Source organism: Kogia breviceps, chromosome 5, assembly GCF_026419965.1.
Source record: "Kogia breviceps isolate mKogBre1 chromosome 5, mKogBre1 haplotype 1, whole genome shotgun sequence".
NCBI classification, from domain to species: Eukaryota; Metazoa; Chordata; class Mammalia; order Artiodactyla; family Physeteridae; genus Kogia; species Kogia breviceps.
The window spans coordinates 127,098,646-127,119,073 of record NC_081314.1 but is presented as its reverse complement, the minus strand read 5'-3'; the positions used below and the strand labels follow the sequence as shown (position 1 = coordinate 127,119,073).

Below are 20,428 nucleotides of genomic sequence, written 5' to 3'. Positions count from 1 at the left end.
CTGGGAATGTTCTGCTTTCCTAAGAATTTGTCAATTTCTTCCAGGTCGTCCATTTTATTGGCATAGAGTTGCTTGTAGCAATCTCTCATGATCCTTTGTATTTCTTCAGTGTCAGTTGGTTCTTCTACTTTACCTTTCTAATTCTATTAATATGAGTCTTCTCTCTTTTTTTCTTGATAAGTCTAGCTAATGGTTTATCAATTTTGTTTATCTTCTCAAAGAACCAGCTTTTAGTTTTATAGATCTTTGCTATCATTTCCTTCATTTCTTTTTCATTTATTTCTGATCTGATGATTTCTTTCCTTCTGCTAACTTTGGGATTATTTTGTTCTTCTTTCTCTAATTGCTTTAGGTGTAAGGTTAGGTTGTTTATTTGAGATGTTTCCTGTTTCTTGAGGTACAGTTGTATTACTATAAACTTCCCTCTTAGAACTGCTTTTTCTGCATCCCATAGGTTTTGCATCATCGTGTTTTCATTGTCATTTGTTTCTAGATATTTTTTGATTTCCTCTTTAATTTCTTCAATAATCTCTTGGTTATTAAGTAGTGTATTGTTTAGCCTCCATGTGTTTGTATTTTTTACAAATTTTTTCTTCTAATTGATATCTAGTCTCATAGCATTGTGGTCTTGATAAAGGTACTTGATACAATTTCAATTTTCTTAAATTTATCAAGGCTTGATGTGTGACCCAAGATATGCTCTATCCTAGAGAATGTTCCATGAGCACTTGAGAAGAAAGTGTATTCTGTTGTTTTTGGATGGAAAGTCATATAAATATCAATTAAATCCATCTTGTTTAATGTATCATTTAAAGCTTGTGTTTCCTTATTTATTTTCATTTTGGATGATCTGTCCATTGGTGAAAATGGGGTGTTAAAGTCCCCTACCATGATTGTGTACTGTCGATATCCCCTTTTATGGCTGTTAGCATTTGCCTTATGTACTGAGGTGCTCCTGTGTTGGGTGCATAAATATTTACAATTGTTATATCTTCTTCTTGGATTGATCCCTTGATCATTACGTAGTGTCCTTGTCTCTTGTAATAGTCTTTATTTTAAGTCTATTTTGTCTGATATTAGAATTGCTTATCCAGCTTTCTTTTGGTTTCCAATTGCATGGAATATCTTTTTCCATCCCCTTACTTTCAGTCTGTATGTGTCACTAGGTCTGAAGTGGTCTCTTGTAGACAGCATATATAAGGCTCTTGTTTTTGAATCCATTCAGCCAGTCTATGTCTGTTGTTTGCAGCATTTAATCCATTTACATTTAAGGTAATTATCAATATGTATGTTCCTCTTACCATTTTCTTAATTGCTTTGGGTTTGTTCTGTAGGTCTTTTCCTTCTCTTGTGTTTCCTGCCTAGGGAAGTTCCTTTAGCACTTGTGGTAAAGCTGGTTTGGTGGTGCTGAATTCTCTTAGCATTTGCTTGCCTATAAAGGTTTTATTTTCTCTGTTGAATCTGAATGAGATCCTTGCTAGGTAGAGTAATCTTGGTTGTATGTTTTTCCCTTTCATCACTTTAAATATGTCCTGCCCTCCCTTCTGGCTTACAGAGTTTCTGCTGAAAGATCACCTGTTAACCTTATGGGGATTCCTTTGTATGTGATTTGTTGTTTTTTCCCTTGCTGCTTTTAATATTTTTTCTTTGTATTTAATTTTTGATAGTTTGATTAATATATGTCTTGGCGTTTTTCTACTTGGATTTAATCTGTATGGGACTCTCTGTTCTTCCTGGACTTGATTGACTATTTCCTTTCCCATATTAGGGAAGTTTTCAACTATAATTTCTTCAGATATTTTCTCAGTCCCTTTCTTTTTCTCTTCTTCTTCTGGGACCCCTATAATTCAAATGTTCGTGCATTTAATGTTGTCCCAGTGGTCTCTAAGACTGTCCTCAATTCTTTCCATTTTTTTTTTTTCTTTATTCTGCTCTACAGTAGTTATTTATACTATTTTATCTTCCAGGTCACTTATCTGTTCTTCTGCCTTAGTTATTCTGCTATTGATTCCTTGTAGAGAATTTTTAATTTCATTTATTGTGTTGTTTATCATTGTCTGTCAGCTCTTTAGTTCTTCTAGGTCCTTTTTAAACATTTCTTGTATTTTCTCCATTCTATTTCCAAGATTTTGGATCATCTTTACTATCATTACTCTGAATTCTTTTTCAGGTAGACTGCCTATTTCCTCTTCATTTGTTTGGTCTGGTGAGTTTTTACCTTGCTCCTTGAACTGCTGTGTGTTTCTCTGTCTTCTCATTTTGCTTAACTCACTGTGTTTGGGGTCTCCTTTTCACAGGCTGCAGGTTCGTAGCTCCCGTTGTTTTTGGTGTTTGCCCCCAGTGGCTAAGGTTGGTTCAGCGGGTTGTATAGGCTTCCTGGTGGAGGGGACTAGTGCCTGTGTTCTGGTGGATGAGGCTGGATCTTGTCTTTCTGGTGGGAAGGACAGCATCAGGTGTTTTGGGGTGTCTGTGACCTTATTATGATTTTAGGCAGCCACTCTGTTTATGGGTGGGTTTGTGTTCCTATCTTGCTAGTTGTTTGACACAGGGTGTCCAGCACTGTAGATTGCTGGTCATTGAGTGGAGCTGGGGGGTTTTACTGTTGAGAGGGAGATCTCTGGAAGAGGTTTCACCATTTGATATTACATGGAGCTGGAAGGTCTCTGGTGGACCAATGTCCTGAACTTGGCTCTCCCACTTCAGAGACACAGGCCTGACACCCAGCCGGACCACCAAGACCCTGTTAGCCACACAGCTCAGAAGAAAAGGGAGAAAAAAAGAGAAATAACAACAAAAAAAACCAAAAAGAAATAAAGTTATTACAATTTTAAAAATTTAATTATTAAAAATAAAAAAATAAAAGTAATTTTTAAAAAGAAAAAAAAAAAAAAGAAGAGAGCAACCAGACCAAAAAACAAATCCACCAAAGATAACAAGCGCTAAAAACTATACTAAAAAAAAAAAAAGAAGAGAGAGAGACAGAACCCTAGGACAAATGGTAAAAGCAAACCTACACAGAAAAAAATCAGACAAAGAAGCATACACATATACACTCACAAAAAGAGAAAAATGAAAACATATATTTTTTTTAAAAAAAAAAGAGCAACCAAATCAAGAAACAAATCTACCAATGATCATAAACATTACATACTAAACTAAGATAAACATAAAACCAGAAACCAGTCAGTTGCATACAGCAAACCCCAAGTCTACAGTTGCTCCCAAAGTCTGCTGCCTCAATTTTGGGTTGATTTCTTGTCTATTCAGGTATTCCACAGATGCAGGGTACATCAAGTTGATTGTGGAGATTTAATCCACTGTTCCTGAGGCTGCTGGGAGAAATTTCCCTTTCTCTTCTTTGTTCACACAGCTCCTGGAGTTCAGTTTTGTATTTAGCCCAGCCTCTGTGTGTAGGTCGCCTGAGGGCATCTGTTCTTCGCTCAGGCAGGACGAGGTTAAAGGAGCAGCTGATTCGGATGCTCTGGCTCACTCAGGCTGGGGGAAGGGAGGGGTACAGAATGCAGGGTGAGCCTGCAGCGGCAGAGGCCAGCGTGACGTTGCACCAGCTTGAGGCGCGCCGTGCGTTCTCCCGGGGAAGTTGTCCCTGGATCATGGGACCCTGACAGTGGCGGGATGCACAGGCTCCCGGGAGAGGAGGTGTGAAGAGTGACCTGTGCTCACACACAGGCTTCTTGGTGGCTGCAGCAGCAGCCTTAGCATCTCATACCCATCTCTGGTGTCTGCGCTGATAGCCACATCTCACGCCCGTGTCTGGAGGTCACTTAGGCAGTGCTCTGAATCCCCTCTCCTCAGGCATCCCGAGACAATGGTCTCTTGTCTCTTTGGCAGGTCCGGACATTTTCCCGGACTCCCTCCCAGCTAGCTGTGGCACACTAGCCCCCTTCAGGCTGTGTTCACGCAGCCAACCCCAGTCCTCTCCCTGGGATCTGACCTCCGAAGCCCGAGCCTCAGCTCCCAGCCCTCACCTGCCCCGGCGGGTGAGCAGACAAGCCTCTCAGGCTGTCTGACCAGCCTCTGAGTGCTGGTCGGCACTGATCCTCTGTGCAGGAATCTCTCTGCTTTGCCCTTTGCACCCCTGTTGCTGCACTCTCCTCTGTGGCTCCGAAGCTCCTCCCCCACCCCCTGTCCCCTCCAGTGAAGAGGCTTCCTAGTGTGTGGAAACTTTTCCTCCTACACAGCTCCTTCCCAGAGGTGCAGGTCACGTCCCTGTTCTTTTGTCTCTGTTTTTTCCTTTTTTCTTTTGCCCTACCCAGGTATGTGGGGGAGTTTCTTGCCTTTTGGGAAGTCTGAGGTCTTCTGCCAGCATTCAGTAGGTGTTCTGTAGGAGTTATTCCACATGTAGATATATTTCTGATGTATTTGTGGGGAGGAAGTTGATCTCCATGTCTTACTCCTCCGCCATCTTGAAGGTCTCCCTGCCCCCTCCCTCATTCTTCAGATCTCCCCTTCAGCAACAGAAAGGAGTTGATTAGTCAAGGGAAACTATGGTTATGTCATTCTCCTTCTACTGATTGGTTAAGGGGAGTTCATTTAAAACAATTCTAGCCAATGAGAATTGAGGGATGTCTGCTGAATGACACATGGGGGTTTTTCCTTTACTAGTAAAATGAGGATACTCAAATTAGTATTCATTTTTCTTTCCTAGTTTCAGAGTTCATTGGCAAGAATGTGACATATAAAACTGGTGCAGCCATGTTTCTTCTAGGAAATCAGGGGAAAACAGCCAAAACTGAGGAGAAACATGAAATCCAAACCTACCTCCAAATAGCTCCTAACATGCTTAAATAGATGTTTATTTTTAAACCACTTTGAATATGTTCTTCTCTTCTTTGCCTCTAAAAGCATCCTAAACTCATGTATTTTCATTATGAAAGTGTTCAATAAGTCAACCACAAATTGATGACTTACTCAATTATTAATAATTATAGTGTTTCACAATAAGAGAAGCCTTTTAAAAATACAGCTGATATTTAAATATCAATGTCATATAGCCCTTAATGAATTATATTAACTAGAACTGCCCCACCTTGCAACCACCCAGACCCCAATATCTCTAAATCCTGTTGGTTCTCCACGCTCATTAATCTTTTAGGTCAGTAAAAGATTTACTTGTTTACTAATTGGTCATTTCTCATCTAGAGTTTAGCCAGTCAAAAGAAATGGCCAGAAAGAGTGGTAAAAACCTGAAACTAGAGCTACTCCTACTTCTTTCTCCCTTTAGCAATTCCTTGCTACTTCAAAAGAACCATATTTGAGTCAGTGGAATGAATGAGTGAAGTTTTAGAATCAAATATTAACTAAATTTGAATTTGAAATCCTGTACTTATTAGATGCTACTTCGCTTTTATGAAATTCAGTTCCCTCTTTCAGAACTCCTAGATATGTTTTGAATATAAAAATGTGGTAACTCATATGAAAGTACCCTGCAGGGTGACTAACAGATCTTCTGAGATCCTCTCCTTGACCAAACTCTAGCCAGGCTCCACTGAGACCTCTGCTCAATTAGGCTTCACCTCAGCCTATAAAGACTGGAACAAAAGGCTAACACATGGGCTTCCCTGGTGGCTTAGTGGTTGAGAGTCTGCCTGTTGATGCAGGGGACACAGGTTCGTGCCCCGGTCCGGGAAGATCCCACATGCCGCGGAGCGGCTGGGCCCGTGAGACACGGCCACTGAGCCTGCGCGTCCGGAGCCTGTGCTCCGCAAGGGGCGAGGCCACAACAGTGAGAGGCCTGCATACTGGAAAAAAAAAAAAAAAAAAAAAAAAAAAAAGGCTAACGCAATTTTGAACAACTCAAGGCCACATCCCAAGGATGTCTCTCATTGCCCTTAAAGTGCCCACCTGAGCAAACTCAAGCCTACCAAAAGAATTTACTGTTTGTCCCAGCCATCACCTGAAGATAGGACCCCTGTCTCTTAGCCCCTGTAGGAGGGTGGGAGCCTAACTTTGATAAGAACCAGTTAATAAATAGGGACCACCCTCCCTCTTTCTGGGTGTTTGCAATTTTTCACTTCCCTGCCTCTATGGAGCCCCCCACTCACTCCCCTCCCTACTCTCTCTCTTATTCCTTATTCTCCCTTGAAAAATCCCAGTTACGTCTATACAAATCAAAGTTGAGTTTAGTTCACACTGGGCTCTTTATCCTTTTGAGTATAGTAATACACTCTTCCCAATATAGTATATTACTGATTAAAATCTGTCCTTACCACATTAACTAGAGTGTGGATTTAGTTATCTTTGACTTCCTTCATCCAATTAATTCATCAAATACTTACAAATAGACACTGTTGAGGAAATAACCTGGCCTGTAATCCTTTTGTTGGGTATCTCCTTCTCCCATTGTATGCATATAATTATGTCAGACTTTATCCCATCTCTTCTAATTCTCACCTCACCACTCACTTCTCCATTCCCTTTTAGCTGATGAATTATCCTCCTTGAAACAAAACAGTGATTGATCTGTACTATTAGTATTTACTTCCCTTCTTAGTCAAAGCTCCCTGCATGCATTTCTGCTCAGTGGTTAGAATATATTCTGGAACCACACTCAGTAAAAGGCACTTCTTAGGACAACTTCACTTCTCCCATCACACATCCACATTCATGTAAATAACCTAAGATATTGAGACTTTTAAATGAGGTATGGGAGTGAGAGGCAGCCAAACAGCAAGAGACAAGTGAAAGTTAACTGCTAGATAATTCCCCTTCTCCACTGCAGCCTATAAGTTTAACCTTTTGATTTTCCTAGCAAGAAGGAAATACATTCTGCTTAAAGAAGTCACCATTCATCAAACAAACTCTGTATCAATGTGCAGTGGAGGAAGACGGGTATTTTTAACAAACTGTTTCATTACAATAGAAATAGACCAAGGACTTGAAAGAGAAAATACATTAGCAAATTAGGGTATTTCATAATTGTTCAGAATTCTGTACTAAGAAGTGTTATTTTAATATCGTGAGAATACTAAAGTTGAATATTTCATATCTATTTTGGATGTGGCTAAGCACGTTTTCACAAAAGCATTGAGGATGGCATAATATCATTTAATAACCGATGTTGAGTTTTCTTTCTAAATTGCAGACCACATGCAATCTCCACAAAGGTAAAATGCATTAGCATGGGGCTTACGGGGGGCTTTGAAATAAAATGACTCCTGGAGTTAACCAATTAAAGTGATTATAAATCATGTGAAATTTGAGGGAGAAAGAAAAGTAAAAATAAGTGAATTATAAGCAATAGTAATATCTTTAATTGCAAACTGTTTCAAGTTAGAGGCATACACAATAATGGTAACATTAGTGGGTAAATGGTAGGCAGACAAATAAGTAGGTGATGAAGATATTCTGGAGTATTTGAAAATGTATTCTGTCCCATCAATTTAAATGTTTTTTATTTATCACTGAGGTCAGACCTAGAGAACATCATAAAATCATTACAAAACATGGCTACGAGACAACAGAAAACTGTTTGAGGTTAAACTGGATTTCATTTTAAGAAGAGAAAACAAATCCAAGTGCTTATGAAACAATAAGGTGAAAATAACTCTTCTCTTACTTGTCTTCCTATACATACAGTTTAAAATCGGCTTCCAATAATCATTGATTGAATAATCAACTTTTAATTAACCCCAGGGGATTATCTTGATTTTCAGGACTTTAAATACTTGCTCTACTGACATATCAGACATTTACTATTGACAATATCTAATCTGTTTAATTATATCATTATCAACATATTGTATCTCCCTCATTTATTTCTATATACTGAAGACTTTAAAACTCCAACTAGATAACCATGTCCTATCCCTCAGATAAGGCTTCAGAAGAACAAATCTTATAGCAAGATTTAAAAGTCTGCTTTATTCCCAGTCTAATTAATTTTCAGTATAGGAGATAAGATCAGGGATAAGGCAGCTCATCTTTGCCATTCCTCCTGAATTAAATAATCACTACGACCTGATTATTGATATTCATGTATTTGCTGAAAGCCTATCAAGTGCATAGCAGTGATATAAACAAATGTTTGAAGTAAATACTGGAACAACATTAATACTTCCCAACAAACCAAACCATTATCCAAAGTCAGGGTAAATCTACCTATCTATCTAACTATATATATATATATATATATAATATCTATATTATATATATACTTTTAAATCAGCCATTTTAGTTTAATTCTGCTGGGTAACATTTAAATATTAATTCAGCACATATTTGCTAAGCAAATACTACGTTCCAGGAATACACATGAATTTACAGTAAACTCTCTAATCCGGTACATTGCATTTAATGGGAAGCCAACATGGAAAGGCATTCTTGCTTTCATGAAGTTCACATGCAAGGTCACAGTAGAGTTCAGCGAAGTCTGGCATGCAGAGATCAGATATATCACCACCGTGTTTGGATCTAGAGTGCCTTGCATATTGACTAGTATGTAGTAGGCAATTAATGTATATTTGCTGAAAGAAAGATGTCTTCAGTGATGAGATGCTTGAGCTGAGTCAATGGTAATCATCCACACAAAGACAGATATGAAATGTGTAAAACACACGGGCTGAGTACACACAGGGACCAAATTGGGAATTCCAGGAATGTTGTAAGAGCAGTGTGCACAGTAACAAGCAATGAGGCTGAAAGGACAGGGCTGTGCAAATGAATAAAAGGCAAAAGTCTGAACAGTTGTAAGTCAGGAACTCCCAAATAATTCAACTGAAAGGTAGACCTCTAATTAAAATTAACAGCATGTGATCCATAAGCACAGCCCAAAAGTAACTTTAAAGACCATAGTGTCATAGAGTATGTACTGTACTAAAATTATTTGGGGGAATTGCTTCATAGATATCAGTAAAACATACTCAGACAAAAACAGAGACTTTATAACAGGAAAATGTGTTGTATCTAGAATAAAATATTTACATCAAGTCCTGGTCTTACCATGTTTTAAGTCTTTCTTCCTGGGCAAGTGATTTTACCTCTTTGAGGTTCATTCACCTCTTTTCTAAATCAGGAACAGTATCTACCTTTCAGGATAATTGTGGGACTTCAAATAGGTAAGTTAAAGTTGACTACAAAAGTTTTTGTCAACTACTGTGTCTCAGTGTATCCTAGTATACGTTTTCAAATGTTAAATTTTATAATGTAACTCTAACTCTTTGATAATTAAAAAGTTTAATCTGGTATGAAGCATTATTATACAATCTGTAGAATAGATAGGGTGAAGCCAGTTATTCTATGATAAAGATTACGACAAAGAAGTGAACAAGATTTAAAATGTGTTTAGCTTCAGTTGGTTTTAGAAAGCTATAAGTGGTTTATCTGGGACTTCCCTGGTAGTCTAGTGGTTAAGATTCTGTGCTTCCCCTTCAAGGGGCATGGGTTCGATCCCTGGTCAGCGAACTAAGATTCCACACGCAGTGCGGCGTGGTCAAAAAAAGAAAAAGGTGTAAGTGGTTTACCTAAGTAAAGTTAAAAAAATCAGAAACATGCAAATATCATAGATCAGTACTTTGATAAAGTGTGTGGCACATACCTTATGTTATATATTTTAATCTTTCCATAATCTGTGTATAGATTTTCTCTCATGAGTGACCAAAGTTAATGCTATAATATAAAAGTGCAACTTCTCTATTCAGGCAAAATTGAACATTTGTAATTGGTAGGAAATAATAATCGGAGAGAAATTAACTAGGACAATAAATATAATAAATATAAATAAATATAAATTTAAATATAATCAGAAAGCCTCATATTATAAACCAGAAAACTGGTTAGGAATGGACAAGTTACAATAATAGAAAACCAGTCCAGAAGCCCCCTCATTAGTAATTAGAACAAAGCACAATGTGCTTATTTTCTTAAATTGGGACCTATTCTATTCTACTGTAATATAGGTCTTAGCCATATTACATTGGTTTCTTTTACAAGCAGTGACATCCGTTTCTGCTGTAACACCATATTTGCATCCTTGAAAAATGCTGGTGTCTGCAAAATTGTGCAGTAAAAAATATCAGGGCTTATGGAAAAAGACAGGATCAGAGGTCAGAACATTCGAAACCTACAGAAATTTAAAACCAAGTGCTAAAAACCACAATAACAATCTTTATTAAAATACCAGCACAGTTAAATCTGTACTAGTATTTGTACCTAGCTTTTGGATCTTCTTTCAAGTAGCAAGCCAGAAGTGCATTCACTTTAAAATGAAAACTATGATCCAGGGTATAGCCTTTTAAAAATAAGACGACAAACAAGTAAACAAACACATCATTTTAACACAGGGGTAAATGATTTCCTAGTTTCTCCAAATGCACTCTCAATGTTGCCAGATATATAATGTAGTGGAAATCAAGATGGTTCTTAAAGTCACTGAACAAACTAATACTTGCACTACAGAAAGGCACTTGAGTTGATTTTTCATATTTTCCTTAACATCTTCAGAGATTGCTAAGGCTTTCTCTTCAAATGTGAGAAAGTGTGCTCTTGGTCACTTAAACATTAATGACTTGAAGAAATAATATAAGGATCAACACAATCCGTACATCCTCCTCCTATTGACCAATTGTGTATAAGTTAACATGCAGCAAAGAAACACACACTGAAGCAGAAAAGACTACCTTTTACCTTAAATGCATTCGATGCTCTTGGCTATAAATTTGGGCATCAGCAGACAGAACATACGTAATAGCACTAGGCAAATCAGACACTTTTGATCTCAAAACATCATCTATCAAAAGGGGTTTTATCAGAATTAAATGAGATAATGAGTGAAAATGCCCAGCACAGCTCCCTGGCATAGAGCAGACATTCTATTAGTTCCCTTGGGTACTAGTAGAAAAATATTCAACGCTATATATTCAATACCAAATTTCTCTTTTGTTTTTTGTTTTAGTTTTATGAGTTGCTTTTATGGGTTTTTTTTTCTTATTTTATCATGTTTTATTTTGTGTTGTTTCCCCAGAATAATAATAATAATAACTACGGATAAAGCAGAGAAAATAAAGAATATATAAGAAAGGCAAATTTGACCCACATGCTTCTGAGATTTTATCCAAAATTCCAGACATGCTAAATAAGACTAGAGTATAAACAGTGATGGAAGAGATAAAGACAGAAGTTAAAGGAAAAGGGAGAAAGGTTCTAAAGAAATGACAAAGATCAGCAGTTTATATTTCCCAATTTAATACTGCCATTTCTATCTAGGTATTCCATGGATTCCTCAACTTAACATATAATTTTTAAAAATTACAAAGAAGCAAAAGAAATCTCTTGCCTAATATCAGCAGTTTTCTTTACTTACTTTCCTCTTTTTGTTAAGATATAACCATTCTTTCTCTCAAATAAGCTTAAAAATTCAGGTGCCACCTTCCTCCCAACTTCCCAAATCCAATGTGTTACGAAGATCCATTAATCCATCCACAGAAACATGTGTCTTGTCTGTTCATTCCTTTTTCATTTTCCTCTGGTCCATCTCACACATGGCCAGTAGACTTAAAGACAAAAGAAAACTTTACTCATGTTATTTTCCTGCCCAAACAATGGTCCCAAATATCCACACGGAAGAGTCAACCTCAGCTTGGCCTCAAGGCCTGATGGCCTCCTAGTCCCACCAACATTCCCATATTGAGGCCAACAACTCACCCTTCCAAACCCTTAATTTAATTAAACTGGATTATTTCTGTCCTCTGAACATTTGCCTCTTTCCCTAAAACTTATTCTCTCACATTTTTTTCTCCTTGTATTATTTTCTCCAATTACTCTCACCATGTTGATGCCTCCTCTGCTTCAGTGAGTGACAAGGTGATGTCCTGGTAAAGAGGCAAATCTTTGCACATGTCCTGAGTTCAAATCTTTGTATCCTAGCCGTGCAATCTTAGTTCCTTAAACTTGTACACCTCACAGCCCTCAAGCATAAAAGGGGAATATAATATGATAATAATTAGAGGATTGTTGTATATATGAAGCTAGTTAGTACATGTGAAGTGCATGTAATTGAGTCCGGTAGTTAATAAACACTGGACAAGTTTTAGTTCTTTCTAGGTGCTGAATTCCTAAGGACTTATTTAAACCATTTAATTTTTACTTAATTATATATTTGGTCATTTCACAACATTTAGTTGAACAGTTTATTCATCTCTCATATGTTGATTTGGCTTTTTAAATTCATATTTTTGTCTTCTCATCAATAAACCTTGAATCCTATGCACCACCACTCCTCTACACAAACAAAAATTTTCAAACAAATGCATTAAATACATTAAAAAATAGGCATTGAACTAGAAGTGAGAAAATCTAATCCTAATTTTAGATAACTACTAATGATAACTGATATAGGAAAATAAGATAATTCCTCTCTACTTCTTCATCCATAAAATATAATACTTTCTTGGATTCTAGATGATCTTTAGTTACAAGGTAGTTGAAAGCACTTTGAACAACTGGTTTGTACTGCCATAAGATGCTGAGGTTATATTCATTGTATAGCCTCAACAAGTATTTGATATTTGAATAACTGACAAAATGGCACAGAATTTAATTATCATTACTCTGAGCTGAAAAAACATTAGATTAATTTTTTAATCTATGCAATTTTGGTGTTCAGAGAACTGAATTGAGAATTTAGACACCAGAACTCTAGTTATTAACCCTTTTACTTTCCTATTCGACCTTTAGTAAGTCACTTATCCTAACTGTGTGCCATTCTAAGACTCTGTGACTAATTCCAGCCTGGTGTTGGCCCATACAATGGATTCATGATACGAAAAAGAAACTCATTCCTCAAGACAATGTACTGCCCTCTGCTGGAAAACTGTGAAAATAAATATGTATTCTATCACTATGACTATAAGTAGCGCCCCCTAGAGTTCTTCATCACATAATCTATATAATCATTCCTTGGAATGCTGCCTAATAAGATGTCTGAGACACCACAGGCATGTGATGAATGTTTGATGAATGAGCCACTCTCACCAATGAATTAGATTATCTCAGCCCTCTCAATATTTTTCTCTAATCACAGAGCAGCTTATGATAATTTTTTAAATTAATAAATGAGATGTTTTTAAGCCATAGGCAGATTTATATGTATGCATATTATAACAAAAATATAAATAAAGTCTGGCATAGTAGGCTTGACATTTTACAAGATGCCTACACATATGTGTTATCACAACTGTTCCACATGGCAGTACAGCAAGGTCAACCAGCCAGATATTTTTATATCAGATTTTCAAGTAAGCAAATAATGGCTCTGAGAGACTACGTTGCTTTTTCAAAAAGTCAAGAGGCCCTTAGTGTTCTAGGTCTTTTGATTCCAAATCCAGTGTTCTTTCTCCTTCTCTGCTTGTTTTAAAAACCAAATCGCAGCCGAGACAATTTTCATTAACTGACCTGAAATTCTTCGAAGACTCATCTGTTGATTGTTATGCTTATAAAATTCCCCATCTGCCTCTTAACTATTTAAATTCAGGCAAGTTTTTTTCATTACATCTTTCTAAAATATCTTGTAATGTTTGATGAACTGTTAGTGTCACAAGTGAATATGTGAAACTAGGAAGTGTGTTGATAGCTAGTAGAGATGAGCACTATTACTATAATTGTAAACAGTTAAAGGTTATTAAAATATTCAAAAGAGCGCCATACAGAAGCACTTTTACTTGCTGAACAATTAAAGATAGATTGGCTCTATGAAGCTCAGGAATATTACATTTAATAAAAGCATAAAAGCACTGCTTGTATCTTAAAGTGTTCTCATATCACATAATTTGGAAAATTAAAACTAATTTATAATCTGTTAAATAGGCCTATCTTCAGTATAACTGGGATAGAATAGAGGGCACAAGGAATTTAGAATCTAGGTCAATAAAACTTGAAAAACAGTGATATTCACTTTATAAGAATATACAATTACCAAATTAATTTTGCATACACCAACTCCTAGAGGATTATCTTTATTTTGGACCAAAAAAGCAAAAGCAATTCAGACTAGTTCTACCACTTATGAAGTACTTTCTTCATGCTCTCAAAAATTCACTGCTGTGAGAGATGACCCCGAAAACGGAAGAATTAAAATCATTTCACAAATGTCAGAAGCCAGAGGAAGCAGCAGGAACTGGTTCCAGGGTCTTCAGATTGACAACCGTGTCTCCATTCTCACTGCTCCTTCCCGAGGAAGCAGGCAAAAACAAATTATACTGTTCAGCTTGGTTACTAGCCTCCATCTCTGTAGCTCATTTCTCAGTCTCATTACAAACTAGTCCCATGTTTGAAAGCAAGTGATTTTACTTACTAGATTATATGAAGTTTGACTTTCTTTTGGACTGTATGAGGTTCTTTTGTTCCATTAATTGTTTCTCTAAGAGGGCATTACCTCTGGGGGACCATTAGCCCCATGTGTCACCGAAAAGACTCCATGAACACTCAGGACCCACCAACTTCTCTTCTTGTTCTATGAGCTCCAATTCAGCATTAGACACTAAAGTGGGCACCAAAGTCTGGACACTAAAGTGACCAAACGCTCCACTTAACTCCTTTGACATAAAGCAGGGAAGGAAATCCTCTGGGTTATTTATTGATCATATGATATTAATTGACATAGCCTATCTTCTCTAAGTGCAGATGAATATGGAGTTGATTCAGTAGAAACCTTACAAAGAGAGGCTGACACTGAAGGATTAGAGCAGGGTAGATAAGAGAGGCTGTGTGTGTTTAACAGCCTACACAAAAGATAGGTTTGTGGAGAGCTTCCTCAAGACCTGAAACTGGTAGACACACATACGGCCTATGCTTTATTTTTAGAAGGGACACTTTTCTAACAAACGATGACTTACTAGTACTTCACCAGAAAGAGTAATCTTAAGCAGATGCCTGCAAGCTTAAGTAACTGGGTAATTCACCCCCTTCTCCCCATGATTTTGGCTTAGGTGAGTGTTCTATGTATGTGTCTTGTACTGGATTGCAAGAGAGATGAATAGCTCTGTTCTTGCTTTATAATTTCATACAACAATGCTTCTAATTTATGTATCTGAACATCTATTATGTGTATGTGAACATACACATAATAGATGTGTATTAATCACACTTGGGTAATTTTTAAAAGAAGAAGAAAATTATTTTACAAATTAAAAAAGGTTTAGGAAAGCAACACATACATACTACAGTTTGGGAATCTGAATTTACAGAGATCCAAACAGCACATGCCCTGTGAATCACAGACTCAAGTTAGCACTTGAGATGTACGATGACAGAAGCTGTGACCAAGTTTTAAATACAAAAGAAAAATAATTGCAAAAGTTATAGAGTTATGGAATCTCCGTTCCATTGACAATGCAATGCAGACTTGACAATTAAATCCCAACCTCACTTCATTAGATATGAATCTTGCAGTGAGAATGAGAGGCTTTTAAAGGAGCATTTCTGCTACAATTTTAAAAAAAAGCCTCTCACGACAGTAGAACAATAACGTTGTGTTGAAGGTTAGAACTGTTAGGTCTTGTTAGCTAATTATGGTATTGGCATCCACTTCAGTTAGTCAGTTTTTCACTTCTGTCATTTTCTTCTATTTGACTGCTGCAGTTCAAAACGTTTTGACTACTTAAAAGGGAATACATCATCGTTGCCTTGCCCCAGTCTAACTGCACACCACTTTCCAAAGCAATAGCTTCAATCATGCTTCATAAAATCCCCTGCAAGGATATTGTTGGAAACATAAATCAGCAAGCTGGGATTTTAGTATTTCTAAGGCAAGCTCAGGGATCACTGACTGGCGGCTTTTCCATGGCCCCATTTATAAAAGAATAAACAAAATTTTGAGTCACACTAGATGCATTTTTTTTTTCAAACTGCTCCCAGTGGTATTTCTGATACTTGCTGCTGCATCCTTAATTGGAGAACAAAACACTAGCATAGAGGAATTGGACTCCAGGATCAGGATTGCTGTTTCCAAGCATCTCTGACTTCATTGGGACACATGGCACAGAAGTACCACATGTTCTGTTTCACAAAAGCTAGGGCTCTCTGCTATGCATGCATCTATGCCTCTGTGAGTGCCATGCATTTTTAAATTGTGCTAGATAGATCTTCAGAACGATGCTCCCCTCCTTCCCTGTTTCATTACAGTGAATATGGGCTCCCCTTCAGGCATGCTTCGGTCTTAGAGCCTCGCTTTATAATCACCCTGCGTTCTGAATTATAAATTAGATGAATCGCAATTTCAGATGTGTTACATATAAAGACCCAAATTATATGTGTCTGTTTGCACTATTTAAACGTTCCTGGATTTCTTTTTATCCCCCAAATTCCAACACACTTAGTGTCTACGATGGCAAATTCACAGACTCCACAACTGAGACATTTTTCTTCTCCTAACCAGTCACAGTGTAATCCTGGCTGCATAAACTTGCTTCCCATTATGCCCCATCTTGCTCCACACTATCTAGACTTGGTTAATTGCAGTGGTATTTCAACTGCAATTTTCAGGGACTGCTTCTCAGTATTCAGAAATACCTGTCTATATTATAAATGAACAGTTAAACCAACAGCAGCTCTCCAAAAATTAAAGCAGTATATCTGCAGGACATAAAGTGTATGTTGATCTTTGTGGTAATAATGATTCGCCTAACTGATTGGGCTAATATTAGCTTCAGATAGACATATCTGCAATTTTGCTATGACTGAAATTTTGCATACTCTATTTTATTAAGGGAAAATTAGGAACATCTGAGCAAGACACTTTGCAAACTACAGCCACGTTCAGTTTGCTTTCTGATTTCTGAACATAAAATCTGCATCCAACCGTGTTTCGTCAGCCACTAACACTACAGCTTTAGGGAGGAGAAGGGCAGAGAAAGGAAGCCTTCGTATCCAAAATGTCAAGCCCTGCTGAAGAATGATAGAAGGACCTAGTGAGTGTGGAAGAACCGAACCACCATTTCTGGGCTTAAAATGGAGTTCTACCACCCCCTGCTGGACTAAATGAGAAACACAGAAGAGGTTAAAAAGCTGAGAATTGAATACAATGGAGATATTTTAACTTGTGCTGTATTTTTTCTCAAAAAAACAATTTCATGCTACACTAATAATATAACATTCTCTGCGATTATTACACATCACAAAATTACTGCTATAGTCTTTTACTTTGAAGACTTCCACCAATGTATGTTTTAGCATTTTGTGTCTCCAATTAAATGTCCAAACTTGTCTGGACAGTCGTAAATGCCCTCCATTTATTATAAATATATTTTACGTGAATGTAAATTAAACAAAGAAAGACAAATTTACATATATCTCTATAAATATAAACAGAGGTAGCTTCCCCAAATTCTCTCTCAGGTTATTCTAGTAAGCTATTCTTTTTTTTTTTTTTTTTCTTAATAGATAAAAACCCCACCAGTTCCCCACAAGCTAAAACATCCCTTACAGGTGTAATTACAACCTGATGGTATAAAAATTTTCAACCTTCCTGTATTAACGAAGGTGGGGGGGGGGCTGAAAATGAATGACTGCAACACATCCCTAGTTTTACCCATTTGCTTTCTTACACACAATATCCATGGCCCCTCTCTTACTTCTCAACAGAAATAAACCATCATCGTTCACTTCCGTCAGGAACTGGGGTCTTGGGAAAGAGAAGAAAAAAAAAGTCTCTAAGAATTGAATTTCCTGCACACAACAGAGATATTCCACAACGAGTTTAATGCTGATAGTTTCTGCTGCTTCTTAAAAGCATCATCGCTCCGTTTCTTTTCGCAACCTCAGATATTTAACTGTGAACACACACCAACATACCCATCCAATTTTTGATAATGAAGACCGAAGAAAGCCAAGAGCCCAGAAAAAGATGCAATTTGCCTCAATCTTCTGCTCACTAATGCCCATCTCCCATTCTGTATTTTCTCTTATTTAAGGGTCTCCACAGAACAGATACAATTTTTAGCCGCAGCTAAAAGAAAGAGGGAAAATAACAACCACAACAATAACTATAACTTTAGTTCCGTCATTTAATTCTTCTTGCGCCTCCTGCCTCTCTTGGTTGGGTAGAAGGGGGAGGGAAAGTAAATGCAATAAAGCACCACACTCCTACCTTGCCCGCTACTGACAAGCAACCCGAGCAGGTAGAAGGAGAGGAGGAGGCTCATGTTCAGGACGTGACACTGGTGGACAGTTCCAAAGTTATTAAGTCCAGTCCCGGAGAGAGAACCTTCCGCTGTCACGGCCGCCTCTGCTAGAGCCGCCGCCGCTCCCCGGGTGCCCCAGCCGTCCGCAGCCCGCGCGCTCCTCCTTGCAAAGTGACTGCGAGCTCCGCTCCTTGCCGCACTATATCCAGGCAGCAGCGGCGGCGGCGGCGGCGGCGGCGGCGGCAGCAGCACCAGCAGCGGCCGCCGCGGCGGCAGCAGAGCCGGGCGAGGAGGGAGGCGGGGGCGGGGGCGCGGGGAGGGGAGGGGAGGAGAGGGGAGGGGAGGAAGCGCGCCGAGGCGTATCCCTCCGCGTCGCACAGTGACTGCTTGCCGGGAGGCGCGCGGCTCCAGGGTTCGTCCGCAGTCGAGCTCGGAGGCGCGAGTTCGGTTCCCTGTGCCTCCAGCTACAGAGGTCGCCGCGATCCAACTGGCACGAGCACGTCCACGAGTGGCCGCCGCACGCTCAGCCTGACGGCGATCCGCACGTTGACGGACGGCCCTGGGCCGAGAAGGGAGGGTAGCCTGGAGCTTCTGCACAGCTGCGGGCCAGTTCGCGAAAGCGGACTGCTGTAATTGGTGTTGATGGTGAAGGCGGTAGCCCGGCCCCGCGCTCCAAGCGCGCCCGGGCTTAGCTGGAGCGGGACATCTGGGGGCGGACGGTGTGTTCTGCAGCTCTCATTCCTCCAAGGGCGTGGGGCGGCGGGGGTTCTCCCTCTTCCAGGCCCTCCCTCTAGCTCAAACCTTCGGCAGGCTGCCCGCTTCTCACGCTTTCCACTCTGCCCTGGCAGAGGGAAAGCAGACGCCCCCTGGTGTCTACACCGCCTGCCTCTTCGTGCTCTAGAGAGTAGGCGGAAAGATGTGCACGGTGTTTCTTATCCACGTCGACCCACTGCTGCTGGCAGCAGATACCTTAAGGGAGAGAGATTGGGGAGGGGATGAGATATTAGAGGGGCTGCGTTCAACTCGGCTGCCAGCGTTTACTGCGTCCTTGCAGAAGTCCAAAGCCTCCCCTAGACACACTCTGCGGGCTCTGCCCTCGGCCCCTAGCTCACAGCGCTGGCATGGTCCCCGCGAGGGTTGAGATGCGGAAGGTCTTGGAAACATACAAAGATGAGTTGAGCGCGGATCCTGCCCTATGTCACCTCCTACCCATACGCACACCTGCGTGTGCCCGCCTGTAAATTGAAGGGATGGAGCCGTGGCAAGCGTCCACAGCTAACTCTCCTCTTCTGAAGGTTGGGAGATATCCTGCTTTCTCCTGGAAAGGTAGGAAAAGGTGTGTCCGTGTGATGTCAGACCTGCGGCGAGAGTGTGCAAGAGGCAGAATACTTGGCCCCAGGGCCCTTGTCTGTCGGCCTGGGTCAGAGCGACCGGCTGGAGTGAATCCTTTCATCTGTACATTACGGCGCTCAATTGCCTCACCCCTGACCCAGCGAGGCCCTTGGCTGCTTCTTTATCTGCGAGGACACAGAAGTAGAAGGGGTTAGGAATATTGCAGAGTTCAGAATCCAGCCCCCAACCTCTACCCTCAAGATGCTGAAATGGAGGTGCCATTGCTTCTGGAAAGGCAAGGGGTAAGAGTGGACACAAGCTAACATAGATAGGAGGGATCTTGTCTGTCATCGGTGGTCCCCAGGCAGAACACTATAACACCATCTTCACACGAAGATTCACTTACTTGGCATCCTAGGATTGGGGTTACTGCGAAGGGTGGAGGAGGGTTAAAGACTCCTCTCCACAACAGACCGAGGCTGACTCTAACCCATGGCCCTCTCAGCATCTCACAGCTTGAGAACCTCGTCTTTGTTAGTGGTATATTTAGGACAATATATTTAGGAAGTTCTTTTGCCCAGGCTCCCTCCCCAGACTTTTTCCTCATTCTGGGAAGCGCCAACTGTACTTGAGGAAGCTCACAGTCAATTCTTTGCAGAAAAGGGTGGAAACAGCACATTTATAGGTGTGAAAGACAGATGACTCCTTTATTTCACCAGTTCTTGATTTCCCTAGGGAATGAAAAAGTGCTACACACACACACACACACACACACACAGAGTCTGCTACTCTTTGCAATTGGATTTTCGTCTTCGTCAAATTATTTTTATCTCAGGCAAAGGGTTGAGCTATGCCAGAGGAGAATTTGACTGGTACCCTCTAAGGTAATTTTGACATTAAGTGCTCAGGGTGGAATGGAGGGAGGAATAAGGGTAGCAATAGCATAAGACTGTGTACAAACTCCT

The 20,428-nt window shown here is 39.6% G+C and overlaps 1 protein-coding gene and 1 long non-coding RNA gene across 3 annotated transcripts in view; one reads left to right on the top strand and one right to left on the bottom strand.

The window, feature by feature from the left end:
* Window positions 1–18,954, bottom strand: part of NCAM2 (neural cell adhesion molecule 2) — a 492,766-nt gene extending 473,812 nt beyond the window's left edge. Inside the window, exon 1 of one of the 2 annotated variants that reach the window (XM_067034950.1) lies at window positions 18,098–18,954. In XM_067034950.1, coding sequence (XP_066891051.1) covers window positions 18,098–18,152 — 55 coding nt within the window. In that variant the 5' untranslated portion in view covers window positions 18,153–18,954. The remainder of the gene's footprint in view (window positions 1–18,097) is intronic. The other variant, XM_067034951.1, reaches the window with a different exon arrangement.
* Window positions 18,955–19,414: 460 nt separating this feature from the next.
* LOC136794274 (uncharacterized) overlaps window positions 19,415–20,428 on the top strand; it is a 69,607-nt gene continuing 68,593 nt past the window's right edge. The window contains exon 1 of the long non-coding RNA XR_010840821.1: window positions 19,415–19,457. This is a non-coding gene — a long non-coding RNA (uncharacterized lncRNA). The remainder of the gene's footprint in view (window positions 19,458–20,428) is intronic.